General features: G+C 40.9%; 1 protein-coding gene across 1 annotated transcript in view; it reads right to left on the bottom strand.

The window, feature by feature from the left end:
* Positions 1-963: 963 nt before the first annotated feature.
* Positions 964-18,141, bottom strand: part of SYT1 (synaptotagmin I) — a 96,880-nt gene continuing 79,702 nt past the window's right edge. Inside the window, exons 7-8 of the mRNA XM_010153060.1 lie at positions 7,157-7,290; positions 964-2,409 (exon numbers count right to left, since the gene is read on the bottom strand). Coding sequence (XP_010151362.1) covers positions 2,203-2,409; positions 7,157-7,290 — 341 coding nt within the window. The 3' untranslated portion in view covers positions 964-2,202. The remainder of the gene's footprint in view (positions 2,410-7,156; positions 7,291-18,141) is intronic.

Genomic DNA, 18,141 nt, shown 5'->3' with positions numbered 1-18,141 from the left:
AGAAAATGGGTCTTGCTACTCTCACTTTTGGAGGTGGGGAGAGAGCCAGACTTCTTTTTCCTCCTCCCACTTTTACCCTCAACGTACTGAAAGCACGGGTGCTCAGCCACGGCTGCACTGACCTCAGGCTGTCACACTTCTCCCCAAAACAGAGCCTCGAGGGAGGCTGTGGGATGTAGTTTTCGGTACAGAGTTCTCTGGCTACATTCATCTTTGTTCTTTGCTTTCAGTGACTTCTGTTAGATACAATCGATAAGAACATTAATGGTTAATTCTCAAGCCTCCCTCCAAAAGGTGCAGCATTTCCACATTTCTGGGGTAGTTTTGCATTGCTGAAAATAACGAACTCTTCAAAGCGTTATAAATATATTCACAGCTTGTAAAGATAAGCTAGGGGCCTCAAAGGACATTACACGAGATAGAAGTGATGCCCTAAATGACGTGATGAGATGGTGCAAGCTGAGATGACGTGCTGGCTAAGCTGCAAGATGACTATCTACAGGAAAGCAGCGGGGCAGGGGGGGGAGGGAGGTTGGAAATGTGGAGTATTGCACAGGGCTTGACAAAATGCTGCGTGGTCAACCCATTCAATATAGCATCCTTGTCCCCTGCATAGCTCTCCAGTTCTAAATTGGTCCGTAATAACTAGAACTGCTTGTGCTATGCATTCCTTCGGCAGTGCAGTAGAAGGGAATGGCAGTATTATTACAATATCACTACGGAATAAATTGATTGCTATCCACTGAGAAAACTACATTTCTAAGCACACACGGCAGTCACAGTGATACACAGAGCAGTCTTTCAAGACTCTTATGGAATGACTAATAGCTTCATAATAGTGCCATTTACTACATAATAACATTGAAAACATTTAAAAACTCCTCCTGAAACGAGCATCTAGTATACAGAAGAGGTTGCTTCAGTTTTCTAGAACTTGTTCTTTGTTTTCACTTTTTTTTTTTTAAAGGACAAATTAAAACTTAAGTATAAATAGTATATAAAAGGTCACTAGCTGTTCTCTTTTGGCTTACTTTGAAGTGCATTTAGAACTATGGCTAAATTTTGTCATCTTCTGATGGGATTACAATACTGTCTGTTTACCATGAAACTATTTTGTATAATAAACTCACACGGCTGTGTCTAAAAAATATTCTGCATTCCTTCTAATCTGAGTTAGTATAATAAAATATTTTGTTACAAAGTCTAATGTGCAAACTCATTATAATGTGAAATCGTGGATGGAATTCACAGTATGCAAATTTTGTATAAAGGTGATAACGGAGAGCTACTCTTGTTTTCACAGCAGCGTTTAGCTGCTGCTGCTGCGTCTCCCCCCGCCCTTCCTCCCCTCCCTGCACAACCTCTGCAGTGGTCTTCGTAGGTTAGATGAAATCGTTGCCTCCTATGGAACTGCTTCCTCAACTTTCAATCTAAAGCCATTTCAGTCTGTTACGTTGTTTGCTTTGGAATATATACAAGAAAATTATATCCTGGCTTCTGGCTACGTCTCCTTGAGGTCAGCCATGGAGCTGCTCAGATCATGCTAAGTTGCCCATGAAAGAAGTCTACCCAGTTGTTTTTACCCCTCCAAGATTCACTGCGGACGCGTAGCGCGTTATTAAGATGGTCCAGTGGAAAGCTCAGATTTAAGTTGTCCTTTAAGATGTCAGTGTAACACTACTAGTGCCTTACAAGTTGGATTTTTTTTTTCTGGAATGCAGACGATACAATAGTTACCCTATAATATATTATCAGCTCTCCTATATCTCAGTCAATTTACATAATTTAAAATAGAACATCTTATTAAAAACATCTAGATATACACAGATTAGGAAACGCTTACAACATACAAATACACAAACTAGAAATAAATTCTCAGCATACTGGTGTATATATACAACTGTGTGATACAATAAATAATTTCTGTCATGCTCTATCTACACATCATATTGCTTAAAAGAAGAGTAGATCTGGGGGGCAGTGGTGAAATGAAACGCCTTTAGAGGGCTCTCTACATTTAAATTTGTGCAAATTAAAACAGGAATTTAAAAGTACAGCTGATCTGTGTGAGTAACACATGGCTGGAAATGAAAGGACCCATATTACTGAGGTATTTACAGATACTGGCTAAAGAGCACTATGTGGGCAAATTCAGAAAGGCTTCTTCTTCTTTTTCTTCTTCCTCATCTAATTGAATTGAATTTACTTCTTGACTGCCAGCATGGCATCTACCTCCTCCTCGGGCTGTAAGGTGTGCCACTGTGCAATGGGCCGCCGGGGGTTGGCCAGCATGTCTGACCAATGCCGCAGCTCCGCTCCGGTGCTGTTGTAGCCCACAAAGACTTTCCCGATGGCATCGTTCTTGCCAATCTTGTCATAGTCCAAAACAGTCACAACAATTTGCACTTTCTACAATGAGATAGAGAAAGACCAGTGAGCAGGACAGTAAGGGGAAGGGGGACAGGGGTGACTCTTGGGACAGACAACGACAACGGAGACTCTGTAAAGGAGGTAAGTGGGTGACAGCAGGTTCCCCCACCAAGAAGTAAATTGTAACTTTTGTCTTTGCTTCCTGTGAGCCTTCCAAATAAAATTAAATTCACAACATTCCTGTTAACCTGAAACTTGCCCTCTTGCATTGAAAAGCTTCATATGAGAATCGAGGTTGATTTTTTTCCTTTAACAGATTAAAACCTTAAGGATTTTTTGTTATTATTGAAGACTTAAGAGTGCTAGAAATCTGCAGGGCTAAAGCAGAGATCTTAAGGTAAACTAACTCAAAAGTAGTGCAATTCAACACACCATTATTGTTTAAGTAAGTAAATAAGCAGCTAAAATTCAGAAACTGCTCTACCCCAAGTTAACGTTCGCAGTGTCATGCTCTATTCTGTTAATTGCTTTTCTCCTCAACAACTCTTACCCGTCCATCCAGCACGCTAAGCAGTTACTGTCAGATAAAATCAGAAGGTAGCCCTTAGGTTTACTGTGTGCATACGCACACTCACATACTCACCTGTGTGTCTGCGCACACGTGTAGGTATGTGTATCCTGCGTATATTCTATATATTTACAAAGGAGTCTAGAAAACAGCTGCATGCTCAGGGGAGTTGGAGAGAAGTATAAACCCACTGTCTCAGGGCTCTGACACTCCAGCACTGCCTACGCCTATGCCGGTGTTGGAGTGCCACTTCTGCCGTAGGAACGGTGACCTCTGGAAAATGGGGTTAAACTATTCCCACAAAATCTGCGTGAGCCCATCTATCACAGCTCACAGACAATTTTCCATTCACTTAGACTGGGGCACGCTGGGAGGTGATGTTCAAGGCAGGCATTTGTGTACACATTTGCGTGCACACATTCCTCTCCTTTAGGTCATTAATATTTGTCAAAAAAGCCCAAACAGCTATTCCTTCAGTGAAATGTTCTTCCCTAACAGCACCTAAGATGTTAACAGCCTTGGGCTGATTTTATTAAACTGTAAATGCTTCTCCTTAGGGAACTTTATTTTTAAAGATGAACATAGAGTTCTTTTCCTGATTCCTTTCTATCCCATGATAAATACACACAGCTTCTTATTGCAGTGCGAGTTTCCTGAATTTGGAGGAAGAAATGTGCTGAAACACATTTCTTCCAGAAAAATATTTTATTCTCAAGAGTCAGGTATTTAAGCCTTTAAATATACATACAATCTGGACTTCTTACCAAAATTGTTAATTTTGGTGCTTTTAATAGGATTATCTTTTATGCATATCTGCAAGACCAGACTCATGAGGTCTATTTTATAGTCCTTTACAAGATTGTACAATTCACTGAGCCAGAGAAGAGATGATTCCAACAGGCACTAAAGTATTTATATAGCTGCTGATGACAAAAGTGTACATCAAACTCAAGACTCTCTCTCCCCAGAGCACTCTCGATAAAAGGCAATATCCTGAAGCATGTATTTCTAGATGCCAAAATGATGTTTCAGTGTTGCTGCTCGCAATATACTCACTTTTAATGTTGATGGTACCTCCCCAAATGAACATTTATGTTTTAGATGCATGGTACAATCAGAGATAAAAAGTAAGCACGAGACTATTATTTTATGGTACAAAGTTGCCTGCTGTACCTAGAAGCTCAGGGGCCAGTTACTATTGTTTTTTTTTTTTTGCTATTAATCATAAGACAGCAATGAACACTGTAACCCAAAGACTGTCTTCCTTGCTCTATAAAGATGTAAGAACAGCTAGCTCGGATGATTAACACTGGGATGAGTTTCACCTCATGGTCTCTGGCTTAAACCTACAGAGAAACGTGACCATCTCTGCCTTTGTACCATATATTAAAGGAACAGCTGCACTGCAAAACCCAACAGGTGCCAGTGGAAAGCATCACCTCTGCTACTAAACACTTAGATTAGCAGTTGCCTCTTTGTGTTTCGGCATTCTTTGGACTGAAAGGGCCTGGAGATGTTGCTACCTACGGAGGCAATCTGTCTTGAAAAAAGCAAAATACATGCTTGATCTGCCTGTAGCAAAAGGATTTGACTTCCTGGTGGTGTTCTCCCATTACCTTTCAAGACATCACTTTCTTTCTCTTAACAGCTAGAATCCATATTCACTATTAAATTGTTAGAAATGTTTGGCCCATTTAAAATTACAAAGGTGCGCTGCTATTGAGCTCCTTTTACCCTCCGTGATCTCCCTTGCCTTTGTTCTCTAACCATCAGGAAACTTGTATAACCATTATTTTTTTATTTGACTGTGAAAGTTTGCTTATTGACTTTTATATGAATTACCCCAAAGTCATAGTGATTCTTACCACATTAAGTCTAATTAACATTTAAACTGTGTTTTGCTAATGGTAAAATCACTTCAGTAACCATGATGAAATCACCTCTAAATATAGCCTTTCATAACTAACTCCAAAATACACTGGCGTATGACCAAAGTCCATAATTACAGATTTTTAAATTGAGAAGATATACTGAAGTAAATAGCTATAAAGTCATTCTAATAAACTTATCCAAAAATGCACGAAACATTAAACTGCTAAACCACAATACTTTTTGAAGGGCCTATGATCCACTTTACAAAACTGATTTAGGATTAGAAGGCAAAATGGCCAAGCACTTAAGCATGCCAAAGCTCGGATCTGATAACCTGGACATGCCCATTCCAGTTCCCTAGTCCTGTCCCTATTTGGAAATAAAGACATTCGTTGCCTAAATTGCCAGAGAGGCTTGATTTGATTGATCTTTTTTTGCCTCTGTGTCTTTGATGCTTGTTATGAGATTTTTTTTTTCCCCACAAGCACACAGACCAGCCTTCATTAAAGTCAAGGGGAATTAGGCCCCACTAGATTTCCCACATTTTGATTCCTGGAGTCCACAGACACCTGTACATGCTGTGGGGCATGAAGAAACCCCTACACAGGCTTGTCATGCATCCAAGTCAGTATTCCTAGACCCTCACCTTGTCTAGTTTTATTACTTTTGTTGGTACCATGTCAGTAAAAACCAAGCACCCAGCTTTAGCTGAAACGTAGGCCTTGTCTCCTGGGCTTCTCTCCAGTACAGCTGCTATCAAAATCCAAGTGACAGTATCTCAAAACCTGTACCATGCTCTCATTTAATCAAGAGGTATATGTGTGTCCCTGTTGTCTGGAAGTTCTCCCAGGCAATGTCTTCTGGCTCCAAATCTGGCCCAAGCTATTGAAACCATCATAGGAGCAAGGCACCTAACACCTACCCAGACCTCTCTTACAAGCCACAAAAGGATGTATTCTCAGACTGTTTTAGTCATGGTCATTCAAACTGGGAGGCCCCTGAAAGCACACTTTCCACACTCAGCCCCACTCAGAAAAGCTATAGTCTTGCTTAGCATCTCCAGAGCTCCCTGGGGCAGGCGGGAAGCCAACATGCAGTTCTTTTTTCTTCTGAGGATATTTAAAATCGATACCTCTTGTCCTGCCAACGAATGCTCTAACAAGTGAGCAAAAGAACAAAATGATTTAACACATTTAATGGGGAAGGTTTTACAGAAGTGGAGGAGGCCTGTACTAACCAATCTTTACGTGCTTTACATCACCTAGATCTGACCAGAGACCAAAGCCTCTCCCTTTCCAAGCAAACCACCCAACTAACAGGTCATCTTATGCTCCGTGGCCAATCATACACTTATTATTTATGCAGAAATGATGCTGTGCTCCCAACACAAGCCATAGGCAACAACAGTACTTGCTTAAGACATTAAAGACATGGTTCAAATTCATTTAGGGAGGGGAGTGAACTGCATGTAAGTTTTCCAAATGCCTCCTGAGATGGTTAAGATGACCCTCTCTCGTGTGAAAACGTTAGTTAACATCAGAAGACGTTAAATCTCACTCTCATAAGTGAGAGATGAGTTGCCCCTCCCAGTGGCCTAAAGGTAGGTAACCGAGTCCCTGTAAAAAAATTACATGATGCCTCAACCTGGTAATTTCCACTGCTAATGTAGGTGCCTTCCAGCTCACTGTGCTGACTTCTGAGGCCCCTAATTTTAGGCGCTGAACTCTCCAGGAGTAGCACTTGGACAACAGCTGGAGCTCCCCTGAGGTTCCAAGAAAACAGGCACTACAGTACTGACCCCTGAGATTCCCAAATGTCTTTTTCCAAGGAGCATAGGAATCACCAAATACCGTTTTCATGGTGTGGTGAATAACGGAAAAAACCTGACTGTATTTCCTGTTTTACTTAAGAGCGATGCTGCAGTATTTTCAACAAACAGGACAAATAAATGCATAGAGAACACAAATGTGACTGATGATGCCAATTTTGTATTTCAAATAATTTGGGGAAAATCGCTATATATGCCTTTTCTTTTATCCCTCTACTTTTTTTTTGCTAACACATTCCTTCACCATCTCCCTGTGGATTTTTTTTTTTCCAGAATCCATTTCTGTTAACAGAAAATGTCAGTTATCCATTTCTCACTGATGAATCAAAGCTTCATAAGTACTGTGCATTTTCTCATTTCCCTCTTGAAGCAGTCACACTCATCTAATGTAGCACAGGGCTGGCACCTAGGTGCTAATGAAGGCATGCACACGTGATAATTAACAAGATTCCTGTTAAATATTTATAAGGGCTGAGAAATGGGATGCAGAGGGAAGACAAAACACTGTTTGACATTACCTGAATTTGCTCAAATGGTACTTCAAAGCTGAAAGACTCATTGTAGTAGGGATTCAGAGTGTTCTTTTTAATTGTAGTCTTTTTCTTCTTCAGCCTCTTACCATTCTGCATCAGATGGATCTTCACATAGGGATCTAAGTAATCAAGAGAAGAAGTAGAGCTAAGAAGGGTAGTTCAGTGTGTTATCTACAGATTTCAACCCTGCAAATTTAAGACTCGATTTAAAAAAAAAAAAAAGAACCTTCAGCAACAGACAGCTTGTGTTTAAATGAAATCCTAATTTCCACTATAGAAAAACTCCTGCACAACTGCAAAGTGTTCTGATGGAAAAAGGTACAAAACTTGCACTTAACACTATGTGGCAGGGGTAAATTCCCATCTAACTGTTCTGTAGCCCATTATCACAGTGCAGTGTCTGTGGGTCTGTGCACAGCATTAGGGGGCACTGCCCTTTAAATACCAGTCCTCCACTGCAGCACTACATGCGGCCAGAGCAAGGCGCAGGCACTGCATTAATTACATATTGGCATAAATTGCAAATTGGTTTTGCTAATATCTGTTGAATTCCCATTATTATTTTGTATGACTTCCGGTGGCTAAGGAATAGAGCTGATTTGGTACTCAATTAGGTATTCCTCAGGCAAGCAAACCTCTCACGGATGTTACTGCCACGGGGTGACATCCTGGCAGTCATACTTCCAAAGAAAATGTTGCCTGCTTAAAAGAACAGCACTGTTGGGTTTATATCTGTCACCAGCACCATGTTCCTATTCAGAAAATGAACTAGCAGTTCTTCTTTCATGGTGGTGTTAATTAGCAGTACCTTCACTGAACTCAGTTGTTTTTCTGTTCAGGCCTACTGTGAAGTACCAATTGACCTCAAGCTCACCCTTTTCAACAACCTGTATGGTACTGTCACCAAAATGTGGCTAGGTACCTCCCTTGGTTTTAGGCAGCTGAACTGTGATGTAGGTAGAGGCAAGCCTTCCCTCTGGTGAGCTCCTAAGGGCTATACAAAGCACCAGCCAGCCACAAGTCATCTGTGGCATAAATTAAGAGAGCCTGAATGCAAACTATCAAAGGAAAGAGCTTCTCCTTTCCCTCTAGAGAAGAGGATGGGGCTACAGAAGAAGAATGAGAAATTAACACTGAAATGAAATATTTTCACTATGACCAAACCATGCTTTATGATTCTGCAGTGAAATTGATGCTTAGAGTGTCTGAGAAGAATAACTGCATTCTGCTATGGTCTTCACAGCTTTACTGTGGAAGACCTAGGAGTTCAGGACAGTTAAATTACTGGAGTGACTTGATCACAGTCTACAGTATCTCTGAAGGGAGCATACTTTTGGTATTGGACTCTTCAAGCCAGCAGACAAAGGTACAGTAAGATCTAATGGCTGTGAGGAGACAAATTTAAACTTGGAAATAGGCACATACTTTACTAGTAAGACTACTGAAACAGCTGGAGAAGATCCTCAGTGTTTGTGGTGAACTCTATTACAGAGGGTTAAGGTCCTTTTCCCTCAACAGACTCAAGTTCAAATAGAGATTAAATCTGGGTAAGTTTATGCTCGAGGCTAGACAGGGGATTGCAAGGGTATGCACAATGTATGAATTGAAGAGTATCATGTGAAAAGCAGAAATGCTAGCAAAAGGCCAACAGAGTTCTGAGCACTGAGTTCAACATCACTGCAAACAGGGTTTTGAAGGTGGAAAACAGGTAAATCTGGACCCATGGGTCAAGTACCATTTGACATTAGGTGGTACTTGAGAAAAGCTCATCTCCCTTATTACTTTTGCTGAGGCTCCATGCTGAATGCACAGGTGTTTTGTCATACATAGTGCCATTTTAGGCACATCTGATCTAATATAGAGTAAGAAAGTTCAGTAGTCAAGGAGTCAGTGGTAAAGTGTGCACATATGGAAATGAGATAAGATTCTGTCGAAATATGATTTGAGTATCTAGAGTGAGCTGGGATGCTAAACAGTGCAGTAATACATTATTATTAAGGGGATTAGAACTGAAGAATTCTATTAAAATAAATGCAGTCGATATAAGTCAATCCTTTACTGAACTGTGCTTGTGCACAGGCAATATACACAGGTCTGATGATTATTCATATGTCCATTAGGAACTGTATAGTAATGATTTATATAGCGATGCAGATATATTCCTATCTTGATAAACATTCCATATTTTGGAGAAAAATATTTTAAAACTGGAATTCAAGTGTATGTGAATGCTCAGGGTCTACGTGTACATTCACGTTAAGTGATCTGCTGCTATTGACTCACTAGATTTTCTATCTTCATTCTGGTATTAGAGCAAAATCTGACCCCAGACAACTCATGGCCATGGGACAAGGCCCAGCAGCTAGGTTTTGGTGGTTTCTTTTCCATGTCCTGATCAGCTTCTTATGTTTGTCTGTCTGGGGATTTGAGTTAGGCTCAGTCAAATGCCAGGTTTTTAGTCGCAAAGATCCCAGTGGTGCTGGATTTCCATGGTAGTGCAGAACTGTCAGTGACACACATCCCAAATGCAGCACAGAAGAGGACCGATCATATGATACAATATCCTAATTTTTTTCATCCAAGGGATAAATTTTCATGCCAAACCAAATGCAAATTGTATATCACCTAACTGCAATCATGTTGCTTCTTTTCTAGTTTCAGAGGAAAGTATTAAATAAGTTTACTCATCACAAAACCACTGCAAATCAGAACAGGGTGTCCAGCTTAAGTGGGTGGGCCATTAGAGATTTCAACTGTGTTTCTCCTCATTAGAACATACATCCACTTACTATTTCTTGAAGTACCCTGGTTTTACGTAGTTCTTCCCTCTCTTAATTTCTTTTGTCTCATATATGACCCCCCTCCACCACTGCATTCTCTGCAGTTACAGTCTCCCATATCCCATGAGATTATCCGTAACTCCCTCAACACTCCATTAATCCATTTGCTTGCAATCTACACAGACAGCCGGATACCTAAGCACAGACTTTCTTGTGACTTCATGAATAAAACTCTAAAAAAGCCAGATTCTGCTCCACCGAATAACAGAAGCTGAACTGCTTGGAGTCAGTTATTAGAGGAAGGGAGGATAATCAAAAGACAGCAGAACCTCTGGGAAGTGCCAGTCTCCAGTGATTTTCCCGAGATAAGGTTTAGTGCTAATGGAAGCATCTCTTCTCTCTACTTGCAACATAACCTCAGTTCTGGCACCATTACTCATGCTGAGTAATACTTTAGTATGTAAATAGTCTCACTGAATATGTGAGACTAGTAAGGATGACAGAACTGATACTGCGCCCTAGCAGTGATAAATTGTCTGTTAAGTGCATAGCCTGGGCATAAAGGGCAGAATTCTTTTGACCAAGTAGAAATGTCTACATCTGACGCCAATGAAAATAAATAAGCATTTCTCTTTAGGTACTCGGTATAGTTTTTCATTCCAGAGAAAGTATCTGTCTTTGGTCAAATAAAATGCACCCCAAAATATTTATTTCTCTCCAGCGATACAAGACATCCTATTCGCTCTAATGTAAACAGTTACACTGAAGAAATTTCAGGTTAGAAGAGTTAGAATATCACTCTGTTTACTCCTCCAGTTTTATTCCTTTCAAGTAAAGAAGGATTTTGATCCGCATTACATCCACAGGTATATATGGATGGACATTGCCCATCAATCTGAAAGAATGGATGTTGCATCCAGAGCACTATGGATGTCCCTCTGCCAAAGGGGACAGAATGGCTATGTGTCCTTTGCTTAATAATTCATGTTAAGCAATATATGGGATTAAATAAAATTCTGCTATTTATTCCCTCATTAACAGTCTAGCCATGAATGCTAAAAAGATGCAAAATTCAAAACTGCATTGTAGGTTTTACAACAGCATCTCAAGGGAGGCCAGCTGAACAGCTTTAAAAGCACTGAGGGACTAGCTGACACATTTTGTTTTCCTGAAGTTTGCAGGAAGATGCCAATACATTATTTAAAGGATAACTGAAATGGTATGTAATAGCAGGTAAAGACTTCTGGAGTCATTTGGAGTGTGAGCCATCTATATACAATTAGAACCCTCTAAAAATAATGACTAGTTCATGATCACTGTGTTGTAGACAAGATGCACTTCATTATTAGAGGTCTTAGAAAATTTACAGCTGAAAGAAAACACTACAACTTGAAGAAAATCGTGGCTAAGGACAATATGTGAGGAAAAAGTGGAACTTGAGAATAACTGCTTGTCAGTGGATTTTAAGATGAAAAATTTGTTACAGGGATCTATAGTTAATGAAAATTCATTCTCCACCTAGATAGGACAGAATTCAACACACAAATTTCCAACTGTATGCATCTTCAGCAGAAAAGTGGCAACATAGTGCTCTGCTTTGCATGGTTTTACTACAATGTTTTGTTCTGAACTCAAACATAAGGACGATGCTGTTCTTCGATAAATATTTGTAAGGCTTCTGTAATCTAATTAAAATATGAAAAGCAAGTGCCTAGAAACTTGGACAAATTTGAGAAATGATACAGGGATAACACTGGACTTGATTGGGTGTGCAAATGCAGCCTACATGTCACGGGAGCCAAATGGTTTAAAGAAAAAAATCCCACCAGCTCTGTGTGGTGGGATCACAGAAAACCCTCTAAAAGCCTCGAGTAAGCCTAACACAATTAATAGGAACAGAATTGAGCCACAACAGACTAGCCATAGATAGAGCAGAATAAAGTTTCATATGACAAAACGCTGTAATAAAAAGTTCTTAACTCAAAATATAGAAAACGAGAAGAAATATGCTGCCAGCATTGCCTCCATCTATTTTTGTCTTCAAATGTTCGGGGTAACTGAACTGGGTGCTAATTAGCACATGTTATTCCCCATCAGAAGAAAATTTATGCCAGACCCGTGCCAAAGCACACACTGTTGACATTTAGAGCAAAGGTGTCAGCAGACAGTAGAGTTTCCATTCCAGGAAGCAGAACGAATTCCTGAAGAATTCAGCAATTGATCTAGTAACTGCAGAAAATGAGGTTTGGAAATGCAGCCTTTTAAATGGCTCTGGAAACACGGATAGAGGTGACTTGCAGGATGGATCGTTAGTTCCATGCTGAAGAGCCATAATCACTGTCATCCTGCAACAGTGCAGTGGAGTGGGAAGATGAGGAAAGGCCAAGCCAGAACCTTAGACCAGAGGAGGGGGAGTGCTAGATCCAATATTGCACCCGTAACCTGTTCCTATTCTGTGCAAACACCCTTCAGACAAAGCTTTTTTGGCTTTCAGGAGCAGCAGAGGGAAGAAGAGCAGGTTTATGCAGTGCACAACTTTATTTTCTATAGTGACGGTGCCAAGGATGAAGCTGCCAGCATTCAGTACCTGCCTGCTCGCTCCTGCCTTTGGAGAGCGGCAGCAGCAGTTGCCACAGCTGTGCAATGGAAAGCAGCAGGGCTCTGAGAGCAGAGCCAGGCAGGACAAACTTTCCCGGGAGTTCCCACAGATTTGCTGATTTTTCCCAAGGTTCATGGGACATGCTGTCTCGTGACGGTGCCAAGGATGAAGCTGCCAGCATTCAGTACCTGCCTGCTCGCTCCTGCCTTTGGAGAGCGGCAGCAGCAGTTGCCACAGCTGTGCAATGGAAAGCAGCAGGGCTCTGAGAGCAGAGCCAGGCAGGACAAACTTTCCCGGGAGTTCCCACAGATTTGCTGATTTTTCCCAAGGTTCATGGGACATGCTGTCTCCATGTTTTCCCTAAAGAGAGGGATGATTCACACGATGCCTGTGGCATCGGGGCCGTGGATAATTTGCCCTGACTTTTTTTCTTCTGTTTATTCATGTATGGATGAGAGGGGATAATTAAAGTCTCCAAAATAATGAGTTTAGAGTGATATTGTGCCTGGATTGTCTAAAATAGTATTTTTCAGATGAATGGAAAGCTTCAAAACAGGAAGGAAAGCCAGAGGGGGAAAATGTGTTATCTGGGGAATAAACAATATAAGGTAAAATTACTAAGAAGGAGTACAAATGCTATGGCATATACAAGATTGCATAAAAGTTATAGTTTATATTCATTGACACAAGCTGTTGGCCCTTCTACCTTCCTCCACAAATGAGCAAATTAAAGTTGGAACATTATTTTTAAGGAGCAGCTGATGTCTCAAGGGAAATATTGGAAAACATTCTCATTAGAAACAATTCTCTTGGCATAAAATATACGGTTTGTGGGGTTTTTCTTAGCACATTTCCTTGAAAAAAGGATTTTTTTTTAAGTTTATTTGCCACATAATGTCCAATCCTCAGCTAATGTTCATATTTAGATGCTTGGGACTTCATCATAGTTTCCATAACCCCACTGGGCTGTTGATTACTTGATGTCATGGGCCAAACCTTTAGCTGTGCTTGATGAATACACAAGGGGAAGGTGGGCAGCAAAAGTATGTGCTGTAGATTGTTGCGTAGCATCTCTGCCAGTCCTGACCCCAGGAAAACACTTGTTAAAATCACTCTAATTCGGGGGCTGAGGATTGAGCAGTGTGCCAGGAGATTCTCCCAACACCACTCGCTAGCGTCCTGGCCACAAATGGAGTTGAGGAATTGCAGGCAGAGCACATGGGCTACCAGAGCAGCCCTGAGAGCTGCAAACAGTTTAGTTAACACGACTTGTATTACCTTTGCTAACTTCTGCCTGTGCCCCGCAGGTGGACTGCTCCAGATGCAGTGCATGCACACACAGACTACACTGCCCATCAGGCCCTTTCTTGCTCATGTCATAGTGTAACAAGTTAGATGACTTTAGATTACATATTTCCATCAACATCTTTCAAAGAAGATGCTGTAAGACTGGATAATTTATAAATGAAAACATTTGTAACTTCATGTTCAATAGCATTAGAGAGATTTCATAATGGAGTCCAATAATCCATTTATAGCGGGGAAGAAGGGGTTGGTGTTTACAAGAAGTAATGACAGCCTGCCTACAACAAAAATGTTAAACGAAGTGTAGCAAAGCAGGCTCAAAATAACAACTTTTCACTACTGCAGTTAGATGAACATCAAGTTGCTATTGAAATGCTGAATTCAGAGACCCAGGGAGCCTTGGGAAGAAGGAGGTGCTGTAAAACCGACAGCGAGCCAAAGATTCCCTCATGGAGAATCCCAAACTGAGGTTGCTGAACACATAAGGCTGACAGCAGAAACAGAAATGTTCACAGTGGCCTAAGGGCTATTCAGCCAGCACTTGAGTCTGCAATTCCACCCACAGCGCTTCCAACTGGAACATAACAACAAATGTTACAGCGCCAGATGGGGAAAGTAGCAGAAAACTGGGGGGGGGGGGGAAAAGACGCCAAACTCTTATTTAAAACCAGCACGAATTAGTGCTTATGAGCTTATGATTAAGTTCACTGACAGAGCAAGGGCAGTTGATCTGTCTCTCTTGCATCCAAGCAGTTCATTTCAGCTTAGTTACACATAGGCAAAACAAATAGTTTTTATAAAGTGCAGCAAAAGTGGGTTGAACCAACAGAAAAACGTACCTTGCGTTTTGGCTGTGGGTAAACACAGCAAAAGCAAAAACACAGGAAAAGCAAAGCAACTCAACCAAGCACTTTGTAAATGTGATTACATGGAAGCTGTGAGTATCAAAGCAGTAAACCTTGCTCCCCTGTATTTGCACCAAGCGGAGGAACCGACGGCTCATGAAGCTTGAATGTAGTTAGGAAGGCGAAAGACAGCATGGCATTTTAAAACTTTGAGCATATTGAGCAGGGCACCTGCCATCTTAGATAACAGAGAAATAAAAAAGCATATTGTACTATGTCATGTTTGTATACAAAAGAAGACAGTAGCAACTAATATGAGGGAGGCATTAACATCAGATGGTGGCAAGGTATTAACTGGGGCTGCTGGTACAGGCAGGCTCTCCAGTACTGGAATTCAGACAGAAACCAAAGCAAACTGGCAATACTTCAGGCAGCAAATTCCATCAGACTGCTGAGTTTGAATTTATGTAATGCCTTTTGATGATACAGAGAAAAAACTAATTAAATTTATATTTATTAAATTGGTGGTACTGAAAATACCAGAAGATAATACATAGAGGCTTAGAGAGATTCAGAATCCTGTCCTCAAGTGAACTGGGGAGGAGGAAGGGGGGGAATATACATTGACTGAGGAATAATGACAAGCAGAAGAGTAGAGAGAGGAGCAGAAGCACGTAGTACAGAAAAACGCCAACGACCCAAGGTTAAACAGCAGACCACGTGGGATGTTGGTAGCAGAAAACAACAGGAGCTGGGTAAATAACGATGTATCATACTGGACTGAGTACCTTGAAGTCCTCCAGATCTGAGGAGGCCATGCAGAGAGGGGTAGCTGTATCTGGGAAGGAGTCAGAACTGCCCTACCTCACTCGGGCACATGCTGCCGAGGGGAGGCCACAGTTCAAAAATCCCGCTGAAAAAGCCATGGCATGAGGAGAAGCAGCTGACGCAGGCTGGGGTTTGCAAGGACCAGGCACCTTCAACTCTCCACTGGTTTCCTACAGCTATGCTAGCTTGGGGTTTTTTGGTCTATCTATTTTGTTCCACAAAACAAAGCCATTAAACACTGGCTTTTCCCCTCCACCCCACTTTTGCTGATAGCTAAGAGGTTAAACTGCTAATTACTGATTTAGGAAATGTTTTTCAGACCTCTCTCTTGGCTGGACGGGTCTGAACCTATGTTTCCCACCTCTCAAGAGAGCTAGACAAGGTTGTGAAGAGATGAGAAACAGGTTCTCAGTGTGCTCGGCTGAGAAGAACGTTTTATTTTTTGTGCTTCTGTCAGTTACTCAGTGGAGCTGGTGCCAGCTCTCCTTTCTTTGAGTGCCCTTGATCACCTCGCCTGTGTGATCATCACCTTTGGGCCTCTGCTCCTGCGGATGTTTCCTGCATACAGCTATTTGCCTGCATCCTGGATGATGGTGGAAAGGCACTTCCTTTAGGAATCCCAGTAGGCGATGCTGCTGGGTGGTGGTGTGACTATCCTAAGATTTTAGGGGACTTGACTGAAAGAAACTCAGGGGGATTTACAAATTCTGGTTAGTCAAGAATTTCTGTTTGCATGCTGATGTTTCTCTGTGCCTCTAGGCTTAAATAGCTGGGATGACTGTCTGGGGGAAAATTACTGTGCCACACAGAGACAAGGGTGAGAACAGATACCCAAAAATAACTGGAAGAAAGCAAAAAAACCCAGGGATTTCTTTCATGTACTGAAAGGCTGTGCTCATCGAAAGAACTGACTGAAAGAAAGTAATGCCAGTCAGAAACAAGTATAGATGACACCTATTCAAAAAGAGTATTTTGCCATAGCCAGGTACTAAGACATCTTTACTTAGGACAAATGTTGTGGAGACTGTGGTGCAGTAGGGAGCAACCTTCCATTTCCATTTTCTTTCTCCGAAAACAGTTGACATCTTTTTTCCCCTTCACCTGTGGTGTACTACCAATAAACTGCTGGCTGATAAACATATTCGTCTTATGGTTACTCTCTCTCCCCACAGAAGCCCCACCTATCACAAAACCCCAAAAACCCAAACCCGGTAGCTGTGAGGCAAAACAAGTCTAAATCTCAAACTGCATTGAGGACAGAGGAGCTCCAGTAATACTGGATATTAAAGAAAACCACGTCAGAGTAGCAGTATTCATTCAAAGGAATTAATCAACCCTGAAATACAGAGAAAGTCTATTAAAACCAAAAAATGGTCTAACTAGTTTATTACCAATTTACTGTAGCAAGAATATACATTTCATGCTACAGACTCACCATATCAGCATTGCCACAGTAAGGTTTTATAGCTTGACTGCACATCAGCATGGTACTGCTGCGTTCTGATGGTCTTTACATGGAAAAAAACTAATACACCCTGCTTAAGGGCAATCTGCATCCTCTCCCACACGCAACACACTTATAGGCAGTGATAAAGACCGCTTCACATAAAAACACTGAACTATCATATTGTTTACACATGAGTTTTTTTTCAAGTGCAGCAAACCCAGTTATGACCATGCAGTCCAAAATAATGTTAGGTGAGTTTATGGGGAGAAGCAGAGGATAGCAAAACTAGAAAAGGTGAGCAGCAGGATATATTATCTACATATGATAGAAAGGGTAGGAAACACACAGTTACGTGAGCTCATATAAATGAGTCACCAGAAAAATGCAAACCAATATACTGCAAAATAATTCTGATGTTTTTAATAAAAACCTATTGCTTCTACTTTATAAACTGATTTTCTCATTCAGGTTAAGCTTTCAGTCTTAGACAACGTGAAAGAGACATGTTTTGATTCAGGTGATTAAACCAGAAAAAGCTTTTTAATGCTGCAGGACAGAAAGAAAAAAAAAAAAAAAAAAAAAAAAATCTTACAACATCAGTGACTACCAGTAGACTGATTTGAAATCTTTACAGTTGAGAAACCAACCCTAGTTATGGTTTATCAAGGTTGATATATATTTAAGAGCATATCAAGACTTTCAAACTGCATTTCATTCATCAGTGGCTATATACAGAGTCCATCAGCACCTTGTTTTCAGTCTCAATTTGAAATAATATTCCGAGTACTTCTTCTACCTGAGAAGTTTATCTAAAGATAAATCCTCATTTTGTTTTCATTATTTTTGTTAGATTCGAGCTTTAAGGAAAAAAACGTGAATGGCAGTAAGGAGCTACATGGTTGCAGTCTTGCTTTTAACCTACGAAACATGCATTCAGAATCACTTGGAGCAAATAACAGCTCTCTTTCTCCCCTTCTCTCCTGCTTTCCAACACATCCAATGATTTTGGATAGTATTTTGGGTATTCATACAGGCTATTTGTGGCACCAAATTTTAGTGTGAATCAGAGGATCAAAGTCTTTACTGCCTCCACACATACACCAACCACCCCGTATATGAAACCTAAAGCAATCCATGATACAGATGTTTATTTGTGCTTGTTTAAA

This window comes from Eurypyga helias, unplaced genomic scaffold (assembly GCF_000690775.1).
Source record: "Eurypyga helias isolate BGI_N326 unplaced genomic scaffold, ASM69077v1 scaffold6546, whole genome shotgun sequence".
NCBI classification, from domain to species: Eukaryota; Metazoa; Chordata; class Aves; order Eurypygiformes; family Eurypygidae; genus Eurypyga; species Eurypyga helias.
The sequence above is the reverse complement of the archived record's forward strand: the minus strand, read 5'-3'. Positions and strand labels throughout refer to the sequence as shown.